The sequence below is a fragment of the Chamaea fasciata genome, unplaced genomic scaffold, assembly GCF_029207755.1.
Source record: "Chamaea fasciata isolate MVZ Bird 193981 ecotype frontalis unplaced genomic scaffold, bChaFas1.0.hap1 SCAF_3, whole genome shotgun sequence".
NCBI classification, from domain to species: Eukaryota; Metazoa; Chordata; class Aves; order Passeriformes; family Sylviidae; genus Chamaea; species Chamaea fasciata.
The window spans coordinates 55,718,489-55,744,383 of NW_027094088.1; the positions used below are offsets into that span (position 1 = coordinate 55,718,489).

The 25,895-nt window shown below is 35.7% G+C and overlaps 1 protein-coding gene across 1 annotated transcript in view; it reads left to right on the forward strand.

Moving 5' to 3' along the window:
* Nucleotides 1–25,895, forward strand: part of SYNE1 (spectrin repeat containing nuclear envelope protein 1) — a 288,306-nt gene that overhangs the window by 66,759 nt on the left and 195,652 nt on the right. Inside the window, exons 9-20 of the mRNA XM_066179079.1 lie at nt 6,662–6,769; nt 7,516–7,653; nt 8,971–9,135; nt 12,197–12,309; nt 12,850–13,018; nt 16,566–16,662; nt 18,019–18,221; nt 21,780–21,944; nt 23,414–23,566; nt 23,950–24,093; nt 24,420–24,593; nt 25,649–25,807. Coding sequence (XP_066035176.1) covers nt 6,662–6,769; nt 7,516–7,653; nt 8,971–9,135; nt 12,197–12,309; nt 12,850–13,018; nt 16,566–16,662; nt 18,019–18,221; nt 21,780–21,944; nt 23,414–23,566; nt 23,950–24,093; nt 24,420–24,593; nt 25,649–25,807 — 1,788 coding nt within the window. The remainder of the gene's footprint in view (nt 1–6,661; nt 6,770–7,515; nt 7,654–8,970; nt 9,136–12,196; nt 12,310–12,849; nt 13,019–16,565; nt 16,663–18,018; nt 18,222–21,779; nt 21,945–23,413; nt 23,567–23,949; nt 24,094–24,419; nt 24,594–25,648; nt 25,808–25,895) is intronic.

A 25,895-nucleotide genomic window follows, 5' to 3' on the forward strand; every position in this document is an offset into this window, starting at 1 on the left:
GAGGCATTTACAATTTTGGCAGAAGTTCCTTTTTGTTTCACACTGATGTTTAACTCTTTGCTGTAAGGAATTGTTTTCATTCGTGTTTTTTCATTGGAATTGGTTTTGTGTATGCTCTAGTGCACTGGCGTTGCACTGGAATGGCTAAGCTCAGCATTGCCAAGTTATCATGACTCACTTCCTAGTGCCGATTTGCTTTCTTCATGGCAAACACGGGAAGCACTGCTGAGACAATCTGCTCAGCCCCAGCAAGAGAGAAAGAAGAAGTGATTTTTATCAGTGTTTCTCTGTATTCCCTACAGAGGTAGAAAACAGCTTTCAAAGGAGTGAATTTCCTTCCTCATGTCTGTGTGAGGCTAAGGTAGCTGTAGCTTTGCTGTTTGATTCCAGTTCCTGAGCACTGGAACTTAAAATTTTCCTTCCTGCAACATTAATCTGAGTACATCCTAGTGCCAGTGTCTCAGCATCCCACTGAGCAATGAAGAGAACTGAGTGAGCACTGAAGCCTCGTGCTGTGGCCTGTTCAGGCTGAGGCAGTCCTGCCATCCTCACACCATGGCACACAGAGCAGCTTCTGCTGCCAACAGCCTTGGCCAGGCCTTCTGCTGTGCTGGGATTGGGTTTTGAGGAACAGCCTCACCACCTTCCCCCGACATTTATGCTGAGACGATGCAGGAGAAGGCAGGATTCAGCCATTCCAGACTCTGCCTGTCTCTGGCTGCACCCACAGAGATGCTAGCACACGACTTATGAAAGGGCAAATAATGAGTTGCATCCAGAATTTGTGAATTCCTAGGAGGCAGAACACAAATCAATTTGATACGCTAACGTGCTGATGTCGGAACCACTTCCTCTTCTGAGATATCACTAAGGTATTCCACTAGCAATCGACAAATTTTGGTAGAACTACCAACCTCTTGCATGTCACACTACAGAAACCAGTAACTTCCAGACTTTGAGAAGAAAGTAAGAGACATTGCACTAAATTTTTTAATGTCATCGTTCTTTGTTTCCTGGAGGAAGAACTGTATTTCTTTTACTGTCCTGGAGTATCCATGTCCATCTTTACATTATTTGGTTAGTTTAGGTACTTAGGACAGGATTCACCTTTAAAATCTAAAAGCTTACAACACTCCACCTGTAGTCAGCAAGAGAGAGACACTTTCCCAGATGGCAGCATCTTTCTTAAGACAGTGTCCTAAACAAACAATCTGGAAGTGTGCGTTGCAGAGCATTTTTATAGAGATAGAACAGAGTCAGATAAATCCATCCCTTAGGTAATGATAGATAAAATATTGTTGACAGTTGATTAAAAAGCTTTTTGTTTTTGTGACCAGTCTAACCACCTGTTTTTAGCTTCTCTGTCTTCCTGCTGAAGCATAGTCTAAAGAAATATTTAATCACACAATCCAGGTACCTGGGAGATGTGACCTTGCAAGACTCTTGTCCCCTGAACTCTTGGAGTAATCCTAATTTCTTGTTTAAGATTATATTTTACTTGACATGTGTTAAGTGCCTGCTGTAGAATAAGTTGGATAGTAGATGTTAGATGCAACTGGTTTTATCTGTCTAGCCTAAAAAACTGAAAATGGATTATCCCAGCTGCAGATGCCTACATTTAGTTAGAAGAATCCTACTTCAGACTAAACTGTGTCTGGGTGAATTTTGGCAGGGAGAGGGAGGCCAAGAGGAGATTTCTAACTCTCTTCCCCCCACCCTTCACTCAGCTGGCACTGTGTTTCCTCAAGATGTGTTGTCCACACAAATTCCTGATTCAATGCTCAGTTTATGAGGAATTTGCATTGGAAGAAGTGGATTAATGATTGAAACTTATCCCTTATTTGTGGTCAGAGGGAACAGCTCTTTGCATGTGCATTTCCAGAATTAAAAGGGGTCCAATCTCTCATGCATGGTCCAGCTGTGAACATGTGTGAACTTGTGTAGTCAACACATCTCAAAGAAACACAGTTACTACTCTAAGGTAAGTAATTATTTTTCCAGATAAAATAAATCATGTAGTGACTAGCAATCTGGAAATAAGATCTAATATGAAAACTACTTCACTAGATATGTTACAGACATGTGAGCTTGATAATAGTTCTAAGTACATCTTGTATTCCTACATGTGTGGCTCTTACTGTTCTCTCTGGACTTTCTGCCTGCTTTGCTTTATTTTATTTTGCTTCTTTTTTTTTTTTTTTTTCCCTTGCTTCTCGTTTTTCCATTTGTTTCATATTGCTAGGAACTTCAAGCAATCCCAACTTTTGTCATTTCTTTTATGAAATTTAAGGTAAGGGTGTATGCTCAGAATAATTGCTTGAATTAGACTTTTCATGGTTGTTACCTTTTTTCATCCTGCACTTATTTGACTTTAGATTTGGGGTGGGGGGGGTGGTTAATGTACATTAGTTTGCTACCCTTAAGTTTATCTTTCCAGAAAAGTAATAGATTGACGTGATTAATCTAGGTCTGCTCTTGTATATGAGCTGATCCTAACAGCTTAACAATTAATTTTGCAAATCACTTAACAGAAGTGTTATAGAAAAGCAAGTCAGCATTCCTGTAATAAATCACAGACTGTGCTTTTGGTTTTCTTTAGTATAGAAATAAACACGAAATAAATAGATTGTAGTTCAATGTTTCTACACATCTAATCTCATTTTAGATGGATATTTTTTGTGTACCTTTAGGTTTATAGAGTAGAAGGTAGAGTGTATGATTGTGTAAATGATGTGTATGGCTTGGGGGTTGGACAGAGGGTATATTCATCTGTAATTGCATCATAGGCTGCTCCTTTTTCATCTAAATTATAATATTTTTTAAAATATACTTTTTTAATCGTCCTTGACTTTTAGATACTTTTAATTTTCTAGTATTAACTGAGAGAAGTTCAGAAATCTAACACGGTATATGAAATGAGCATTCAGAGGTGAAACTGGAAGACTGCAGAAGTGAATATATTTTGAAACAAGTAGCAGGTGTGACTGCAGTCAGTCAATAGTGTTTACAGTTTGACCTGATGCAATTAATTGCCTAGGTTCCACATTCTTGGGGGTTTTTGGTTGGGATTTTTTTTTCTAAATAAATATATAAAATAGACTGTTATAAAGTGACTAGGATGAAGGGTTCATCTTTATCTCACATGATGTATATCTAACTCGTGATGTATTAAAGCAGAGATTTCTACTGATAGCAGAATTGCTCCTAAAGTATCAATCCATTCAAGTTTGGGCACCTTTAATGGGACTTTATACATCCTTAGCTTTACACATCCCCAGTGCATTGCTTCTTAAGCCAGAGGAGATTTGAAGTGGTAAAAACTCTGCTGATTTCCTTATCATGGTATAAATTTAGCTGTACTTAAAACTCACCCCCTCAAAGTATTTCTGATGTAAAGTCTTTCTCTTCTGGTGCTCTGATGAGCAAGTAATAAGAAGATAATCCTGTCCTCTGTGACATTTTTATGCCAGCAGACTTCCCCAGTGTAAGTGGAGTTTCCTGAGAAGCAGCTGCAAAAATAGCTTTCTGAGCTTTTCCAGTGATTTAGTCTACTTCTGCAAATAGTCATTAATAGTTCATCCCTGAAGGTGATGCCTGGCTCAGCATTCCCCCTGTGTCTGTGATACTGCTGTCAGGGAGCGAGTTTCAGTAACATAAATATATCCAGTAACACTTATATATGTATAAGCCAGAGTTATCAAAATGAACAGTGTAATCAGTGAAATTTTTGAATAAAAGTTTTTGAAGGGACTTTATTTTCTCAGTGCATATGCAATACAATGGTTCAATGTCCCTGAAAAACAGACTTAAAGGGGGTTTTTTAGATTTAAAAGGTAATATTTGAAAATTCTATTGTTTCTGTGCCTGAGAATTTGAACAGTTCACCTTGTTTATAATTATGTGTTAGAGAACTAAACAAAATACTCTTTTTCCACTCCATAATTAAGATTCCCATTCTATTTTAAACTCTTCAAACCCTACAGTATTCTGTATTATGTAATTTTCAAACTAAATCTGGCATATCAGTTAATAAAATAATGTTTTCATTTTGGGTCTGGGCTGAAAACTTTCATTTCAAATTTAAAATACACTCCATTACCATATCAGAACTCATAAACACTTCTCTCTAAATACCTTCTTTTATGTTCCTTGTCAGCAGAGTGCTCCAGTTGTTCATCACTACAAATCTGTGCATATTTGTGGAATTGTGTAAGGATAAATTAATATTTTCAAATGCTGCTTGGAAGTAGCATTCTGAGCGAACCACAGGATTTTAGATAAATTCAAGTAAATGGATCAGAGATCAATGGTCCTCATCCTGGAGAAAGCACAAATAGTTGTATTTATTCTGATAACTTCTCCTGGTGGTTTATCTTCTGATCTGTATGCTATTTCAGATGAGCAGACTTTAGAAGAGAGTTTACGTATCTGCAAGAATTTCCTTTTGATTTTTTTTAAGAGTAAGAATATTAGGCACTAATGAAAGTCTTTTTTTAAGAATGATAGCTCATTAAATCTGGTGGGTGTTGATGACAAGTGTTTTGGTGTCTAAGAAAATGAATCTCTTCTGTTCATTACCTAAACTGAGTGCTTTAGTATCAACCAAGGACCACAGAGTCTAATTTGCAGGTGGTAAGTGAGGTACTGAACTGGAAACCTGGGAAAACATATGAATAAATAAGTGAAATATTCACCATGCTTTGTTGCACAGTGTAATTTATAGCATCCAGTTCGGTGGTTGCTGAGACACCTACATCTTTTGCAATTAACCAAAGTGATCAAAAATTGCCTAAATAAATAGTTTTTCAAAATGCAGAAGGCTAAATGCTACCAGTTAATTTAGTATCAGAGAAACCATAATTCCAGAGATATTCTATTTCAAAAACACTGTATTTGAAATACCTGCTTTTCTCAGATTACTGTATGAACAATTGCAGGCATATAGATGCTCCGTCAAAGAGGACTTTGAGGACCTTAAGGAATGTGAGGAATATAAAACAGTGTTTTATGAAACTGAATTTTATAGTGTGAATTATTCAGCGCATTGGGGCACACTTGTTCCCTTCATGACTTCAAGAATATCTTACTGAAATTTTCAGTAAGAAATTTTCGGTAAGATTACTATAGGATTTTCAATCCATAAAGATGCATAGTTTAGTATTTCTTTTATGGAGCTGGCAGCTAAATGCTAATAGAGATCTCAATAGTTTCACTAAATTTATAGCTTCTTGAGAATAGAGCGAATTTAATACCAAAGTTCTTTTTTCATGGCAGAATGAGTTAACGTGCTTCCTTTTTATATTCTACTTGGTTGGATTCAATGATCTTAAAGGTCTTTCCCAACGTAAATGATTCTATGATTTTCCTCATAGGGGGATAGTCATGAATTTTCTGGTTTTCTCAAAGAATCTTGATGTTATATTCACACACAGAGACTAGAAGGATAGAATTTTTATTCTCCTTCTTCATATTTCAGTGATTTGAGAATTGTGAAGTGCTTGGAGTTTTGGCTTCTTGGGACACCATGTGTGTTCAAGGAAAGTCCAGTATTACAGGTAGCTGGAGCAGGGAAGTGTTATATCTGCCCCATACTGTTTCTCAGGTATCAGCCTGTGTGTATCAGATGACAGGAGCATTAGCTAAAGTGAACTTTGTTCCGGCACAGCTGCTCTAACAGCATGTTAATCTCACTGCAACTACCTGGCTGTCAGGATAACTGTGATGTGCAAATCTGTTGTGCAAATTATGACCAACCACCTACCACTTTGCTTTCAAAAAGTAGCTTCTGATTAACAGCCAATACATCTGGTTTATTGTGTGGAAATCTGAGATCCTACTTGGCCAGCCTGCTTACACAGTGCACAGAATGCTTTCTATTTCCTGATAACCTTTGCTTATAACATGCTCACAGACCTGAGACTTCTATGAATGTTTTTCTGTCCACTACCAGGTCACTGAATTCTGCAGAGAAGTTTGCAGCCTTACAAAGCTGCAGTGCTATGACAGACTGAAGTGGTAAACTGTAAAATAAATACACTTTTCTTCAAAGCCATAAAACAGCATAGAAGGAAAAGAAACTTAATATACTTGGGTTTTCTTTCTTTCTTTTCATTTTCCATGTTAAAATATTCTAAATATTTTGCTAACTTCTGAACTTGGAGCTTGATACTAAGGATTACCCTGAAGTCAATCAGACAATAACTTTTCTTTACAGCAGTAGCAGACCAGCTAATAAAAAGGTGGTAAAAGATTAAAAAATCCTCTCCTGTTTCAGCTCACATAACTTTTACTGAAAATTGACTTTGCTAATCTGTTGAAGACTAAAATTAGTTGCTAAGATATCTTTAAAGAGCTCTGTGTTAATTTAACATCAGATGAAAACTGCTAATAATATCTATGGCACCACCATGCCCCCGTTTGTCATGATTTCACTCCTGTAAGACTCATGTCTAATTGCTGAATTCTCTCATAATGAGAAAGGTCTTTTCAGTTAGACCAGGTAAGAAGGTAAATGATAAGAGAATTGGGCACATTTTCTTTCACTACAGCTAAATGACTTGCTATAGAGATGTTAAATTCTGGGTTATATCTGACAACTCTACTAAAATGCTGCAATGGGTTTGTTTTTTTTTTTTTAATGTGTGGTTGTACTACATCATAGAAGGAAGACAGACTGGTGCTAAGAGACCTAAAAGTGTGGGCAGAACAATTTGAAAGAGACATAGCCCGAGCACAGGTGGCAGAAACAAGCTTACAAGAGAAATATCAGGTAAGCAGCAGGGAAATTATGTGTGATAAAAAAAAATTGTCATTATGTGTAATAGGTGCTGCAGTATTTTGTGCAGTCTGTAGATATGAGAGTCACTATTGTGTTATTCAAAGAAATAAGGACACAAAGTATTTTGCCTGTTACTAGTGGAGGAATTACAATGTCAGCTCCATCTCTGCTACGTGGGACAGTGCACAGATGGTTTGCCTAACACAGAGCTTTTCCCAGCAGTGTGAAGGACTGTCCTAGTTAGAAGAGAGCATGTGTCTGTGCCATCCTTCCAGATCCTGCATGATTTAGCTCAGATAGGAGGTATGGCTGAAGGCTGGATGAGGTGGCAAGTGGAGAGGACAGGACTTAGAGTTTTATATTCATCCACTCTCTCAAAGGTTAATGTCTAAGTCAGAAATACAAAACTTGGCCTAAATTTTCTCCTGAAGCTTGACTGTTCTCTAAATGCAGCCACTCTCCCAAGCTGCATTAAATCCAGTTGCAATTTTATTTGATAAATTTTTATCCCATTTCATACATGGTTCAGGCATCTGATAGCTGAAGGGAAATACAAAAGTCCTATCTATATATACATAAAAAATGTACAGGTAAATATAGAAGTTAAGTGCAATTCCTCTTTGGGAGAAATTAGGACTCCTATCAGTACAAAATTTCCATACGTTATGGTACTCCATAAATGTTAAAGAATTTAACTCCTTCACTCTCTGCTGAAATTGATTTTTCTCTTTGTGCAGTCATTTAAGCATTTCAGGGTACAGTATGAGGTAAAAAGGAAACAGTTTGAACTTGCAACCCAATCACTAAGGAAAGATGGTAAATTATCACTTGATCAAGCTGTGGTGAAGCAAGCATGGGAAAGAGTTACTTCCAGGGTAAGTTAAAAAACATTGTGCTATAAACTTTTTTATTAAATGGAGGGTGGAATTTAAAAACATTTAAACACCTGTTTGCTATTGATTTATTAGGCATTAGTAACCTAAAAGTGGATCAAATTTCTGGCACTGCTGAATTATTTTGCAGTTGTTGTGAGAATATCTACTGCACTATCACCTTTAATATTGCTCAAAGATAGAATATGAACTTAAAGAAAAGGACTATACTTTGAGATTTCCCTTAACTTGAAAGAGTGGTAACAGTGCTCAGCCAAGCCCAAGACATTGTTGATAGGAAGAAAAGCGTACACAATGCTGCTTCCAAACCCAAGGTTCCTATGTAAATTGCCAGTTGAGAAAATTTAATATAACGTTTTTTCATATAACTAAAAAACCCCTTGTGTAATACTGAATACTTTACCGATAAATGAGGTTTTAATTCTATTTTGGACCTATTTGCAAAAGTAAGAAATTAACGTTAATATTTATGATTGGAATTTTGCACAACTGAATGAAAAATCCTGAGCAAATTATACTGTTTGAACCAAATTAAAAGTTATTAAAAAATGATTACTAGTATATCGACAGTACACACACACACATGCACACACACATATATGTATGTGTGTGTGTTTATACATATATACATATATATATATATACATATATACATATACATATATATATATATATATATATATATATATATACATACATATACATATATATATATATATATATATATATATACGTATGCCATATATTTAACAGGGGATCTGCTTAAAACTATTCTGGAGTTTTCACATAATTCTTATGTTTTCACTTCCATAACTAGCATTGCCAATAAGACACAGTGTTTTACTGCTACATTCTTCCCTCTGCAGTCTTTTGAGACTCATGAAGACCTTACATATAAAAAGTATGTACAAAATAGAGGTATAAAGATTTTACACAGGAGCATAAAATAAATAACACTGGCATAAGAAGGTTTTGTATCCCTTACTGTGCCTATTAAATGATGGAATTCCAGATATTTTGCTTCTTGGTTGTTCCAGTTTATTTGTGATTATTGTGTAACTCAATTACCATTCAGAAAGGAAAATACGTAAATCAACAAGTTCTTATAGAGATTTTCTTGCCTGTGAGAATGCTGTGATTTCCAAACTCCTGTAGAATAATATACCTAGATTTATGTCTCAATTATACTCTGTTACGTGGGGGTTTCATTTTACAATATAAAGTCTGATTTTTGTCAATGTACTTGCTTGTATTATTTAGCAGTGGAGGAATTTCATTCCTTTAACTTCTATTTCCTAGATGCTTGATTGGCACATACACCTTGATAAATCCCTTCCTGCACCTTTGGGTACCATAGGTGCTTGGCTCTACAGGGCAGAGGCTGCCCTGAGGGAAGAAGTAACTATTCAGCAAGCTCATGAGGAAACAGCAAATACAATACACAGGAAGCTTGAACAACATAAGGTAGATGGAGATACATTAATTCTGTGTGTTATCCTCCCTTGCTTTCACAGCTTTAAATAATCCATACTTCACAAAGATCATGATCTACTTTCTGTGGGTTGTGTTGTCCTGTTGGTGGCTAAAGCTTGGTATCTCATCATGGTGACTTGAACTGTAATATCTGAGTATCTTACAACCAATAATCAGAATTGCTTTTGAATGTTTTCAGTTCTTCTATCTGAAGAATATCGGGTATTAATATTTTAATCTCTATGTCAAAATTTCATAGGGAGCTCATAATACTGGGTGCGTTGTTCAACCAGTATGAAGTAATTGGGTGAAACAGGAAAAAGGGAGTAGAGGCATAAAGGGAAATAAAAGGGAAGAAAGGAATAACTGTGCTGATAGTGCAGGTGAAATTCATGTGGGGGAGACAATGAGAATTAAGTGAATTTTGATAGTTTTGTGATGACAGATAGCATGATTGCCATCTGTGGTGGAAGATAGTGTGCTGTGGTAAACAGGAAACTTTTCCAGATTAATTTAAATAATTGTGCCGTTATTCTTTGCTGAGTCCAAGTTCTCATTTAAAACCAAAACGATGAGGGTTTTTCTGGGGATTTGCATAATATGAGTGAGAAAAATGTATTGGTGAAAAAATATGCTGGTGAGATGATAAATGAAACTGAACCAGTAAATAAAAGGGAAAAGATGGTGTGGAGAAAGGCAGTACTTGAGGGTGTATTGTTTAATATTGCTTTTTTTCTCCTCTGTCACTACTACTTTAAAACTTTTTTTGTAAATTTGTTATTTTTTGTGTTTAGGATTTGAGTAGGGTTTTTTCATCAGAAAGCAAGGTTATATAATGAAAAGCTGAGAAGTTTCATGGTTATCTGATTATTTTTTGTTAGAACAGTTGTACCTCTTCTAACTTTAGTAGTAAGAAATAAAATTTTAAAAAAAACCTATGTTAAAATCTGTAAGGAGTATATGGATTTTTTCAAGGTTTTGTCTCTTCTAATGCTAAATTTCATTAACTTTCTAGGTAGCATCAAATGTTTCAGGATTCATAGGATTTGATGTTTGTTTTTACTAAAAATTAACAAGTCAAACACTCTTTTGTTCTTAGAATGTGAGCACTGTAGACCTCCTTTTGATACATTCATAAGAAGTACAAAAGAGTGTGCCCTAAACTGTTTTTTATTTGCATCAGAAATGCTGTAGTGAGGGATTTCCATGCCAACAAATAAACTTTGATTTAGGTTAATCTGTGCCAGGGGAGTTTTCCCATGGGAGTGGGATGGAAAAAGCTTCAAGAGAAGCATATATAATTATATCTGTTCCTGGAGTTTGTTTTGTTGCTCAGATTTGCATTGATGAATCCTAATGTGCTACTGGATAGTACCAGGAATGCATTAGTGTATTTTTTTTCAGCCCTTGTTTCCTTCTGGTTTGTTTGTTTGTTATGGATTTGTTCAGATGACATCATTGCCCCCTTTTTATCTTTGTCTCATCTGACAATGGGTTTTTTTAGTGAACTTTATAGCTTATGGCCGTTTTGAATTTAGTACAAAATGTACCAGCTTATTTGGACAAACCTCATGCAATCAGGCAAGTGCCTATGTTTATTTTCGTTGATACTGCTACCAAGATCCTGGAATCAAGGGTAGTGTCTATGCTTGTTGAGGGTCATTTCCCAGAGCAGGATTTAATTTTATGAGAATTCTGTACCTGAGTTTTCATGAGCTTCCTGTTGATGTTGGGTGAAACTACAGTGATTTGTTTTGGCTCACCAGTGCACGTTAGGGGCATCCCTTTTTGTATGGCAAGGTCTCAAATGCAGCTGAGATATTTTTTCCAAATCCTTCCTTTATGTGAGACTATGTCAGTCACAGGAGTTTTCACTATGGTAAAATCAGCACATCACCTGCATCTGAGAAAGCCTAGCTCATTTATTTTCACAGCAAGGTGTTGGCTGAAGCAGAAAACAATGAAAACCCAGGCAGGCTGATGAGGACAGTGGGGACATTTGGTGAGCTGAGCCAGAGAATTATCATTGATTCCTTCTGTGTAAACCCGGGTTTTGGCTGGGGAGAAGCCCTTCCTTGGCACGTAGGAATAAATACATATGTAGAATCTGTACAGAAACCTGCATTTTGTTCCCTGAGAAGTGAGAGGGGGAACCTTTGCATGATCCTCTTTGCTAGCAGGCTTCTGAGCACCCCGTGCTTGCAGCTGTCTGTCTGTCTGCAGTGAAAGAGCCCACCATTCTGTGCTCTCTCAGCCGCTCTCTGGGGACTTGACGTGTTACTGCTAACAGTATCTCTTCAAAGACTGCTGCCAGTCATTCATTTTAATATGTAATCTCCAGGAAGCCGTTTGAAGCGGTGTTGCTTAGTTACAGTTGAAGTGTGCTCTGCTGTAGGGGTTTCTCTGGTACGGTTCAGATTGCAGGAATACAGGTCGGGTACCACATTCCGCAGTCGTTCGTGCGGTACTGACACAGCGAGCCTGAAGTCTTTTGATGGTGAGAGAGTGAAAAGTTCACTAAATATGGAATATGTGCTTAGAGAAGGAGTTATAGATCTTCTGCCTATATATAGTAGAGTAGATTAGTTGCTTTAAATTTCAGTCTATACTTAGCAAAGGTTAGTATCTGTTATAAAGATTTAAAGAGTAAATTTAGGAGGATTATGCTTTTGGGATGTTAGCATATTGGCAGACTGCATTTCAGAGATTTAATTTAATTAATTTAATTATTTAATACAGTTAAGGGTTCTTGGCTTGTTAAACCTTTTGCAATGTATCCTGTTTTAAAATATTCCATAATTGTTCAGCATAGCTGTAACAGAGCTTCACATAAGGGGGTTCCCTGTGTAAATGTTTAAGTTGATGTAAATGCTTATGTGGTATTGCATGGAAATGTGAGAGCATGATCAAACAGTTAACTACATTGAGTCATCAGAGCCGGCTTAAAATTGTGCTTATTAGTTGGATAGCCTACTGTGAGCCTTTTCTCTCCCTCCCCTCCCTCCCTCCCTCCACTCTCTCAAAATCTCTCTCTTTCTTAAAATCCAATCAGGATCTGCTGAAAAACATAGATGGTCACAAAAAAGCGTTCCATGAGATCCACAGGACCAGGTCTGTTAATGGCGTGCCTGTTCCACATGACCAGTTAGAGGATATGGCAGACAGGTAAGGCTTTCAGTCTGAAATAAAACGCTTCTGTGCATGAAGGGGAGCCTGTTTGCTATTTTATCTGTTCATGTAGAGATCACTGTCTAGTTGCATTTCTCAGTGGCAAACTGAGATTCATGGAAAAACCTCCTAAAATATACACTAAAATATACTGAAAAACCTGATGCTTTTGAAATTGATGGGAATAAAAATAAGCAATAGATTTTGGATGGGAGTACTTTTTTTACATTGATCCTGTTATTACTTGTCCCTGGAAGAAATGTTATATAACAGCCAGGATGCATGTGAAAAAAATGAAAAATGACTTTGCAAAACTTAGTAACAGAAGTGATCTGATGCTTTCTATTATTAAAAAGAAATGTAATTAATTTGTTGTTCCAGACCAGTCATCAGAATATCATCACACATAATTGAATGTTTGCAGACTCTGAATGAGGTGAAAGATTAGAAAAATATCCAAACTGTAACTAAAGCTTTCAGTCTCTCCTGCAAAAATGAATATTTCTGTATTTTACTATACTGTGATTCATTTTATAGGTTTAATTTTGTTGTCTCTTCATCTGAGCTCCATCTGTTGAAGATGGAGTTTCTGGAACTGAAGTACCGTCTACTGTCACTCCTAGTTTTTGCAGAATCAAAGTTAAAATCATGGATTATCAAATACGGAAGGCGAGAGTCTGTGGAACTACTTCTTCAAAATTATATTGTAAGTTGGGTTGTCTTCTTTTTATAACTATTTTTGAAATATTCACACTTGAGTTTGCTGTAATTGTATAAAAGTACAGAAACGTAGATTTGCCAGTCATCCACTTTATGACTGCATTCCTATGGAATATATCCTCAGATGTGAGTCTGTTTTCCCCATGGAGGAACTTTAGTCAAAAGGTTAAAAGTAAAAAATATTCTCTTTGTATCATTTTTTGAAAAAGAGTAATAACATTCCTGCTGCTGTCCAATGATTAATTTAGGAAGCATGTCTGGAGGTTCCAAATACTAGATTTTTGCTTACTTTGTATAGCAATTCCAAAGAAGTTAATCTCATCTTCTTTTACACCTGGATAGAAGCACTTTATAGTGACTATACACAGTTTAAGAGTTAAATACAGAGGAGGTTTTTGGCATGCACTCCCATACAGTAGTTTTTACAGCCTTCCAAAAGATTAATAAAAAAGAATTTATTTTGCCTCCATATACTTGTTTAATATACTATACCTATAGGGGAATAATTTTCTTCTTTTAAAGAATGGTTTTTCTTTTCCTACTCAGGCATTAGTATATTAAACCCTTTTCTTTATTTCCATTCTGGAAAGAGTTTGCTCCAGCTCTGCATCATCCATATGCCATGTTTAGGAACAGAAACTATTGACTTACAAGTGTTCATTGATAAATTCTTTTTCAGTGTAATGCTGCTCTATCCTTTAGATTCACAAGTGCAGTGCCAAGTGTAGGTAGAATGATAGTACTGCTGCACGTCTACATTAGGGCATGATGAATTCTTTCAAAACCAGGGCTGGTCTAAATATATATTCCCTTCTATCTAATCCATATGGGGAAAATTGCATGCAAAAATTAAGTCTGAAAAGGACTAATACAGTTACAGAACCATTCAAAGCCAGGTCAATGACCAGAGAAAACTATCGATGTCCCCACTTCTTTGAAAAGAAAATCTCAAACTCAGTGAAATTTGGGTGAAATTCTCACTCTTCAAAGTGAGAATTTCTGTGTTTAAACTTTGGCAGTTAGGAACATACAAAAATTCAGGAGTTAGTTAACCTTCTTTTCAGACAAGCTTTCCAAAATCAGATAATTACTTGAATTGACTTAGCTAGTTTGTGATGTGCAATAACTAGGAGTGTAGCCGGTTTTTTTTACTCTCTAAGACTGTGAAAAAATACTAAAAGGTGACAAGGGAAATAATAAAAACGTGGATAACTTGAATTTTTAGGGGTTTTTTTGGTGATTTTCTTATTTTTTTCCTTCAAAATGAACATAAAGTTGTTAACTTGTGTATTAATTTGCAAGTGCCCCAATTGTTCTTGCAATTCAGACCACTGATGCTGAGGTGATCTTTAGGGAAGGAAGACTCTTCCTTGCATTATTTTTGAAACTGTATAACATCAAAATGAGGAAATCAGGACAGGAAGATAAATAGATCTCATTTTCATTCTTCATGGCCTTGACTTCTGGCTCCTTCAAGTTGGGGTGGAAAGAGAATTTATTTGCTTTTTCTTACCTGGGACCAGTTTTCTAGGACTGAGAGATGAGTATTACTCTTCCAGTACATTAGGAGTCTTACGTAGGAAAGCTGTAGTCAGTACCTTATAGTCAGAGTGACTACATTAGCAGGAGATAAAAGTGTAAGTCTGTTTGTCTGCCAAAACAGACTGGGGAATGTCAGCATTCTAGGAACATGCGTAATTAGGATCTGGATAGAACATATGCCTGGAAAATATTTATGTGCTATAACTTAAAAATAAAAGTGGTGGTTTTTACTTAATCTTATCATCTTTTAACCCGTCTGGCGTACACCAGAAGTAAAGGTCAGCACAGATTGTACACCATCAACTTGAATAATATACTGTACCAAATTCCACTGTAATGGAGATACTAGGTACAATTATCCATGGTTTTTAACCCATGGAACCCAGTTTTAGCACTGCTGTGTTAGCACTATTTTGGCAGAATATGCTATACTGGTTTGGGAAAGCTGTTTGTTTTCTTCAAGTAGTCTTGTCAGATGGTAGACAATATTAATCAGTAAAATGCCTTTAATTTTTGAAAATGTTTCAGATGGCTCTTGATGTCAGTGTTATGTAAATCTGTTTTGCTCTTTTATGTGTAGTCTTGGAAGTTTTAGTTCAGGTTAAAATGTTTTCATGGGTTTGGAGAAACTGAAAGTCATGACTCTGTCACATAATTCATGATAAAGCCTGTAGATCTTCATACATAGCAGATTTTGTTTTAACAGGAGAACAAAAAAAAAATTCTGATTATTCTTGTCTGCTAGTTTCCTTGGTTATAAAAACAATTCTAAATTACATACTAGATAACTGTTGTAACCTGACATAGCAACCGTCATAGGTTTTAAATAGAAGAGTTTTAGATATATACTTGTTAGAATTATTTTTAAGTGCTTTTTTCATGTTATATAATATGTGTCAATGAACACACAAGATCTCATTCTCTTGTTCAAAATATGTTTGCCTTCATTAAAAACCTGGTTTAATCAAAATCACACTCATCTGATTTTGTCTATTATGGCATTCCAAAGCTTCCATAGACAAATGTGGGGTGTGCATTCCTTAATTTTGTAATCTGTAGCTGAGGATGGATGAGATGTAGCATAAATTGCAGAACCATTCCAAACTGTATCTTTCTCTTCCTATTTTAACACTGGTAATGCAAGATACAATGTGCTTGCATAATGTAGATCTGTAATTCTGTATTGCACTTAAAGGACATAACATTTCTGAAAGACATGTAAAAAAAAGGTCAGTTTCATTTGCCATAAGGGATAAAAAGGCATAAATGTCAGAGGCATAACTTTTTTACCAAAATATTTCCAGATAATTTATTCATCGCACTATAACACTTCACAGAGCTAAACCATCACTTACAAAGGAACAGCGCTGTGTCACACTTTGGAAAAACAGCATCTCTTTGTGCAGTATTTCCATGATCTTATTTTATTACCAGTTGCAAAGGAGGTAAAGAAAGTTGGAAGAATAAAGCAAATGTTTTTCATCTATTAAAGTGTAACCTGTCTTTCTGCAAAAGCTTATTACAGGAACAATTGGATTTGATTTTTGTGGTGACATATATGAAGGAAATTTTCTCTTTTATTAAAATTATTCCACTTAGATTTGAGTGTAAAACGGTTTTCATTAAATAACTTGTTTCTTACTCAGTTTCTGCACATTCTAAGTATCATATGCTGTTAATTTCCAGCAAGACAGAAAATATGAAAACTTCCAAAAACCTTTCCATGTGGAAAGTAAATAAATCTGTATTTCTAATGATATGCGCTGCTGTACCATTAAATTGAAAAGGTGAAATTTGTATGCTATTTTATAATTAAGACATTAAAAATATTATAATGATGAAAAGATGAATTAAGAATGTAGTTAAATGTTGTCATCAGTATCCTGATGTAAGTTCATAGAAATTATTGCTAATCCTCGTACCCATCTTTATTTTATCTGGGTTTTTGTTTGTTTGTTTTTGTTTTTTTTTCTTTTTTTTTTCCTTTTCAGTCTGTTATTGAAAATAGCAAGTTCTTTGAGCAGTATGAAGTTACCTACCAGATCTTGAAACGAGCAGCTGAAATGTATGCCAAAGCAAATGGCTCAGGTAAGTGTCTGTATTTTTTTGTCACTAGCATGTAGGCACCTGGTCCAGAGCAGCCTGCTGCTTCTGAGTCTCCATAGGAGAGGAGTGGTCATATTCAGACTTTCTCCTGGGATGACCCACTGTCCATGCTAGTTCTTGGATTATTTCAGTGTTGTTAATTTGGGGTAAAAAGTTGTGACCGAAACCAGATTAGGAGTAGGGAAAATCATGTTCTAGTGCCTGGAAGTGCTCCCAGGCTTGGCTTAATTTAAAAGAAAAATGCAACTGGGAATTGATCCCAATATTATAGTTGCAAAATCATGCCTTGGTTTATTGGAGGTTCTTCATTAACTTTGAAAACCTGGAAGAGGAACTCAAATGGTAGTTGCAGAGTGGATATAAATGAGAAAAAATGTATAGCTGATTCAACAGCAGCCTCCTGTCATTCTTGAATACTGCTGAGTTCAGTGAGAATTCGAGGGCAATATCTGACCTAGATAATTACAGACATGAGATCACTTTAATCTGCAACACAATAATGTCTGTGAAGGATTGTTTCAGCTGCTGCTAAGGGGGGGGAAAATGGATACCTTTATTTGTTTATTTGTGAAATTTAAATTGATAGTGACACCCAAATTTTACAAAAGCAAACATTTTTTCAAGGTATTCTTACAAAGAACAAAAGTCACAGATTTATTCAATGCTATTAATAAAATCCAGTGACAAATTCTTTTGTAAAGAGCAAGTACTAACATATATGAATTCAACAATAGCAGTTCAAATTAGCTAAAAACTCTTTAAAACAAGTATATTCTGTATATTTTATGAAGTCTTAGCATTTGCTTGGCTTTTTTCTTCTCTCAGTTTGTTTTCCTCTGGAATGAGGACACATTTGTTCCTTTCTTGCCATGTGGAAATGCCAAAAGTTAAATGGCAAAATTTAGCAGCAGTGTGTTTTCAAAGTCAATGGCAGGAAGATCAGAATTTTATTCCATACTTTTCAGTGTAGACTTTTCAATAATATGTGTTTTTTATTATACAACTCTCATTTTCTGCTTTTTTTAAGTCAAGCCTGTCTCTTGATTTCTTTTATTGCAGATTTGAAATGAGCACCACACACAATATGCAGTGTGACTGTTTTAATTTAGCATTCATTTTATGTACTTCCCTAAGTCTTTAATTCACACGTTTAATTTCTCAGTCGTGATCTTGAGCTAAAATTGGGCTGTGAACTGAACATTCATATATAACAGCCTCCTGAAATAGAGGTTACAGTAAAATATAATTCCCTGATGAGAGTGAATAAGCATGATATAAAGTTAGTCTTTACAGAAACGGTAACGAAACAAAATAATCAATGTCTTTCCTATATCTCAGTGGAAGAAGTTGAGAATGTGATGAAATTCATGAATGATACCACAGCTCAGTGGAGGAACCTCTCAGTAGAGGTGAGAAGTGTAAGAAGCATGCTGGAAGAAGTAATTGCTAATTGGGACAGATACAGCAGTACTGTGGCAGGTCTACAAGCTTGGCTTGAAGATGCTGAAAAAATGCTGAATCAGCCTGAACATTCCAAAAAGGTATGCACTAGTAGCATATGCATATGGCTGTTTTGTATATTGTGAAACACTGGATAGTTTTTTGCAGTTGCTTAGGTTTTGCTCAGACTTCGACATCCTGTCTTCATTGGTCATAGGAGTTTCAGTGTTTGCTTGTCTAGCATCTAGAGGCAAATACAGCTATCCACAGTGGAGAAAGCCTCACCTGTGGGACCATGGCTAGAGGCATCTTTGACATGAATATAGGGCAGCACTATTGCTCAGAGATAGGAATGTTTCATGATTCGTTCAAAGGCAAATACAGCTCTTAGCACCAAAGTGAGTAATCATGGACTACCCATTAAGACACTTACACTGATTTTTCTAGATGACAGATTTCAGTACTCATTACCTTCAAAGAGCAGTATTATTAGTATGTGTTGTTATATTTGATGGTTGATTAATCAATTTCCCTGGCATTTCAGAAATCTTTTAGACAATTGATTTTGGGGACGTGCAGTTATAAAGATAGTTCTGTAATTTTTTTCTGCTGTAATGTTAGAGTACTGAAGCACTAAGATTAAAGTTGGTAAACCTTCAATAATAACCTCGATTGATTTGAGTAGTCCTACACTTAATAGGTGCTGAATTTGCACCTGATCCCAATGTAGCAGCTATACAGCTCTTAAAACTAAAGTAGGGTTCTCATAAGTTGTAACATAGCAAACTGACATCAGGTTAGGAATGAGCATTTCATGTTACATGAGAAAACAGTATACTTTGTTTTAAAGTTTGTTAGTTCAAGCTGGTGTAAATTAATGGAATACACCTTTAAAATAATTTAAAAAAAAAAAAAAACCAGTATAAAAAGCCAGTCTGGCATAATTTAGTATTCACAATTATTACTGGGCAGGAAGGATAACTTCTGCTGATCAGGGTGATACTGTTGTATGATTGATGTAAGTAACTGGACAATGATTAAATATTCTTAAACTCATGTATATGAATAAAATCAAAACATTTACTTTTCTGTTTAGATGTATGACTTTATCTTCAAAGATTTTCAAAGCCAAAATTTGAACATACCCATACAGTATATGCTTGCTTTTGATTTCTAACGTAAATCCTACAAAGAATTCCTTACATTCTGATACATGATTTCAAAGATTTCTTTTTTCCAAGGAATCTTGTTGAAAACCTTAGACATGAAGATCTGTTCTTCCCAAAATGCTAATTTTTTCTTAAGGGTACCTTGGCTCAAACCTGTCAAACATTACTGAGTGGCTAGCATAATCCGCCTGTAGACTGAAATACATATTTTTAAAGTTCCTTCTACTTTTAATGTTGAATTTAGCTCTCCACAGAAGTAATGTTTACTTAAATAGTTAGATAGTTCCAGGGATAGGTCTGATTTAGCAGTTTTAATATTTGGTTATTAAAACCAAAATCAGTTATAGTGGTTTGTAAAATTAATAGTCTTACAGTCATGAAGAAAAACAATCTGAAATACCAGGTGAAAGATAGTAACTATTGTTTGGAATATGGCGTAAAACATTTTTAAGCATTTAAAAATATTTTTTCTGTAAACCGACAAAGATATCAGTAAAGTGATACAAAACTGCTCATTTGCAAACCTTACCTGTGTTGCTTAAAGCCTGTATATTCCATCCTAGGCAAAGACCACAGTAGCCCTTCATCCTGCTTCAGTTTTCAGAATCTTTATTGTGAACCTGTAGCACTGAAGATCATGCAAAAACAAAATACCAGTGTGCACTTGGATTTTTCAAACTGTTCCTTCTACAACTCCTTTGTTTACTTCCAGTACCTCTTAAGCACTTTCTATAATATTTCATTCTAACTGCACCTTCCCATGCTTTCCTCACACAGCAGTATCCAAAGGGGTTTAGAGAGCTTCTAGATCTCATGTGGTGACTTCCTTAAAAAGAGGTGCACTGTTTTAATTGAGACTAAGGTGTGCTTCCCAGTACCTTCCAAACTTGTTTAAATTCAACACGTCTTAAGTTGGCTTCTGAAATGGAGAGACTCCCCAGCCAGGTCGGCAGAAGGTAATGGTTTGTGGGAATAAGTGTGCAGAAACAAGGATGTGAGTAGTTTACTCCATTTGCTTTTTTCTTCTTGACCTCTAGTGAGCCTGACCATTGGAAAGCTGACCGGTGCAGGATGCAGTAGACTTAATTTCTTTTGGGTGTGCTCATAAAGTTTAGCCTTCGTACAAAGCAAGGGGGCTGCTTCACTGTGAGTGGAAAAAGATTCAGACTGCAGATGCAGTTTATTAAGCTGATTAAATGTATTCACTGATACATCAGTACAGAGCACCCAAATACTGTTGATCTCAGCTTTGGGAATTGAAACACTGTGTGTTGTTCAAGTCTCTCATCAAGATGTTTGACCAGTGTACAACCATGTGACTTTTTCTTTACAGTTGCATCTGAACATTTTTTATATGTGGATGAGTTCTGACAAATATAGTTTCAGAACTGTAGCTCTAAAACTTGGGATGACTGACATTGTGGTTGGATAGGAATTTTTCATATGTACCATTGAGCGAAGGACTGTATGGGACTGTTATGTGGAAGATGAACAGTTCTGGAATTATAGGGTAAACAAAATAGTTGTAAACAGGGATAGTTGTAAACAAAAGGGTTCACTAACTCCTCCTAAATCCTGAGGTTCAGGTAGCATGGTTCAGATTGAATCCTTCCAATTACTCCTTCTCCCCTGAAAGAAGGCACCCTCATGATCCAGTCTGTTTGGAACAGACTGCCATTCATTGAATTGTGCATTGTTTGGGAGAAGGGCATCAGGGACAAGCCAAAACCATGTCAGAGAAGATGTGGACAATCATGAGACAGTGACTGAGTCCTGTTTTTTTTTTTTTACTGGTATAGATGGAGACATAGAGCCCAGGGATACCTATGTTAGGAACAATTGTCCATTATCTGGAAGAGAGAGAGAAAAGGAATGAAGGGAATTTGTCTTTGTCTTCTCTACCAATGTATGTGTGTGTACCTGCCTACAGGATACATGCAGGTTATGTAGGCTGTCTCAGGGAGGGGGACAAAATCACTGACACCCATCTCTCTCCCCTCTGTGCTCACTTGCTCTGAGTTGGGAGTAAGCGGTGATAAAAATATTAGTCTTCACAGGTCTTCTGAGAGGCCAGACCTTGGAAAGCTGCATGTGGTTCACAGCAGGGAAAGGACCTCTCCACAGCCTGTATATGGCCGAGGTTACTATCAGCCCACACTGTTTAAGGTTAACACAGAAAATACATGAGCCCTGACAGCATTTTGAGTTATGGAGCTTTCTCTCAAGGTGGGGTTTCATTAGTTTAACTGAAGCCACTCACTAGAGTAAAATAAAGCTGTTAGTAAACTGGCAGTAATTTTTTAATTCCACAGGTTATATTCACAGACATTAAAATTCTATTATGGCATATTTGATGTGAAGAGCTTCAGAGGATGATTGTTCAATAAGTCTTTATCAAGTCATGAGCAAGTGATTAAATTTTAGTTTTGTGATTAAAGATAAAGACTAATTGAAACGGTTTTGGAACTGTGTTTTTATTTTCTTCTTCAGGATTTCTTCCGGCACTTACCTCATTGGATCCAGCAGCACACAGCTATGAATGATGCTGGTAATTTTCTGATTGAAACATGTGATGAGACCATTTCCAGGGATCTTAAACAGCAGCTTCTGTTGCTAAATGGAAGATGGAGAGAATTGTTTATGCAAGTTAAGCAGGTAAGTGATTTTGCCCTTGTTACTTTTAAATATTTACTTTGTCATTTCCATGCAAGCAAGACAACTTACCCTGTTAGCAGGACTATAGGACAACTTTCTAAAGTACCTAATTTTACCATTATTTAAATTAGAAGTGACTCCCTGACAATAATTTATTGTATTGGGGCTCTTCCTTTATTTACCTTTTTGGTTATACAGCTATTTTGGGCGTGTGAGGGGATATTTTCAAGAATAAGCTGCAGTTTTTCATCATAGTCACCTGTCTTGATACAGTGAATGTTATTTATACATAACTTCTGCTGTTCTACAAAGAAAATGACTGACCTATTTCTGCTGTAACAACTCTGTAAAGCTAAACAGTGAAAATTGTGAAAATTATTATTTTCACTACTTTTTGATGAAAGCTTCTTCCAGTTATTGTACTGCAACCGTAAGCAGGGACAATAATTAATTTAATTAACTAAATTTTTCTTCATTTTGGTCAGACTTTACTTCTGTCTTGCCTACAAAAAGGCTCTGATAGTAAACGAATAAACCTACCCTTTACCTCATGTAAGAGATTCAGCTGATACAAAAAGAATTGTTATTTCTATATTTGCTCTTTAAAAATCAAAGAGAAGATGTGAATTTAATTATGTAGAACTATTTCACACCTCATAAACACGTACGAAAATACCTTTTTTCTTGTCAATGTACATCTATCAATATTGTCCCCTTTCAGTGATTTTAAATGGCAGTTGCCTGTTTGAAGGTACTGAATCTGTTTTCTTTACTGGCATTGTTATCCTATGCAGTCAAGTTAAAAGGAAAAGCAAAAAATGATTGTCTCTCTTGTATTGTAACTTTTCCAGACTGTTGACAAGGATGTTCTCAAGCTTTACTTGCTGATGCTATTTAGGGTGATTCACTGATGTAAATGTCTCTTCCTCTACTTATGCAGCTTCTTTCATATGCTGGCTATGTGGGTTTTTTCCTCACAGGCTTTTTCACCATTTTTGTCACACAGCTCTTTCTACTTTCTAAGGCATGTGTTTCCCCTTCCCCCAGCCAGCATTCCATTATTAAGATTTCCCTTATCCTTTAGCTTTTCTACGCTTTTCATGTTCTATTCTCCTTGCCTAATTTTCAAAACTGATACTGCAGGTAGTGAGAAATTAATTGAACTGTTGATTCTAGGGTAGAAACAAATGGGTCTGACATTCCCCAGACCTTAAAAGAGACTGATGTCCTGTATGTATGCTGTTCATTTTAGCATCATTACTATTGAAGCTAATGCAGATGATGAATATAGATTACTTTCCATAATATTGTACTTCACTGAATACAATTTTTCCAGCAAACAATTGCACTGAAAACATGATAATTCTATTAGATCATTACTTAATTGCTAGGTATCTAATTTGGGGTGGGGTTTTTTGTTTTGTTTGGGGATTTTTATTGTCTTTTTTCCTTTACGTTCTCTTTTTCAGTATGCTCGAGCAGATGAACTGGACAAAATGAGGAAGGAGTATGTGGATGGTGTGGCCCATTTGACAGCTTTTATTGATGGAAGCAATAAGAAATTTTCAAGCTCTGTAGAAGTGTCCTTTCATGATGTCAAAATGTTTGTGCAAGATTTAGAAGTAAGTGTCTTCCTTTAATTTCTTTCTTCCTCCTTCAAAAGAAACTTGCAACTATTTAATTCTGATAGCATGAAATCATTTTAGTATTAGATATTTCAGCTGTATCTAAAAAATATATGTGATTGTATTCTGCTAGTGACATTTTTAGGGCAAATTTCCCGAACCCTGTCTCAGTACATATTTATTTGTAATTTCAAATCACATTCAGGTGCGTTGACTGATACTCTCTGGCTCAGTTTTCATGCATTTGAAATATGAACGTGTTCACTGAAATCAGTGATGAAAATAATATATAATTAGAATATATATAACTTATCAGTCTTTTATCTCCCATGAATGCATAAATAGTGTTGCTGAAATATTTTTTGAAACACTTTTTTCAGAATATTAAGCAGAAATTGCCTGCAATGGAAGCTCAGTACAAAGCAGTTACGAGGACGGTGCAACTTGTTACAAAAGAAGTTTCCCAAGAGGAAGCGAATGAAATGCTGGGAACTTCGGCACGGCTCAAAGAGCAGTTGGGCAAGGTTGCAGAATACTTTTTTTTACTACATATTGTAGACTTCTGAATTAATAAATAATCGGGTTCTGTGCATGAATTCTCACATACATGCATTTGAACAAGTACATAGTTGTAACAATAGATTGATTCAGGGTGGAGAAGATGTTACTTCTCTTCAATGCTAAGACTACCATCCCTAAATTCAATACTCTTTTCATTAAGAAGTAATACAAGATCAGGACTGGTCTATGTTAAAAAAGAGTTAGAAACAACTACATAAATCTGCATGCAGAAAAAGTTGCTATTTATTGAATTTTACTACTGTTTCAATAACTTTTTCTTGACCAAAAGGTTAAGGAGTATTCCAGTGCCCTGCTGTATGAATGCCAACGTCTGCTGTCTCCACTAGAAGAACTGGAGAAACAAATCACACATTTCTATGAATCTCTTGAAAAAGTAAATGAAATAATTTCTATCCTGGATCCTGAAGCACAGCCAACAACTGTTCTTAAACAAAAAGCCCAAGTAAGTTTCAAAAACATCTTACAAAGGTTTGCTGCCTCTGAGTATTTGCAATTATCTTTCTAGGTATTTGACTGGCAATTCTGTAAGATGAGCAGATACTTCTTCATATTCAGGTAGCAGATGTAGCCTTACCCTAAAATCAGTTTGGCATAATACAAAAAGATTGAAACTTGTGTTCCTATCTAGTGTCCTTGGTTTAAATCCAAGAAGTAAATATAAGACTTTATTTTTTTTTAATCTAGTGGAAATTTGACTAAAGTACAAGAAATACATTGGATTTTTTATTAAGCGGATGAAAAATCATGATCAGAAACTTCTCTAGGTTTCCTTGGACAATTACTGAAGTTTCTTAGGGGCTTGGAAAAGTGCTTTCTTTGAAATGAATTGCAGTATACCATTAACTTTTCTTCATGGCTAATAAGCATTTCTCTCTGAAGGAATTCAGAGCTAGTCAGAACCTTCTTAAAAAGTTAAATGAAAATGAGATTTTTAAAACTTTTTTTTCAGCCTGTGCTATTTCATGCATGTTTACTTTTTCTCTTTTCTATTTTTTTTTAGGTATATTTCCCATGACTTGATTTATAATGAAATCTGAATTCCAAAAGCTGACTAATTTAATTTACTAATTTATTTATTAGAATTAATTTGTTGAAAGGCAAGGAAGATTGAGATCTCAATCTGCTACTGAGAGCTGTCATTCCTATGTCACTGTTGGTTACTTGCAGTTATACAATAAATATAGAAATACCATAAAATTAAATCACAGAACAATGTATTGACCTACATTCTCTACAGCTACCCAAAGGGCTTGGGTACATGCCTGTATATTGTTTTATGTATAACTAGAGATCTATTTGGCTACAATACTTCACATACAAGAAGAAAGTTTTGTTATCTGTTTTATCCCATATAGTTCCTTGTGTAATCTGTTTGCCATGGTCATTTGACCTCATCCCTTTTTGACTTGTTGTCAAAAAAGCATCTTCCTGTTATTTTGCCAAACCTTTTTCCTCTTTGTTTGTGGTCAAGGTGGATATATGGTTTTTTTCTTTCAGGATTTGGTGGCTTATCAAGAAAACTGCAAGAAAGATGTGTCCCTAATTGAGAGAAATAGTCAGAGTATCCTTCAGTGTGTGGCTTCAACTGAAGTGTTACAGCATTTTCATCAGTCAACATTTCAGAAGAAAGTTACACAAGTTCAGCTTACTTTTCAGGTAAAAAAGCCATACCTTGGTGCGTGTTTCTGAAAATTTGTTCATAGGCAGCTGATTCATCCTACTGTACCAGTCTGTAGCTACTCTG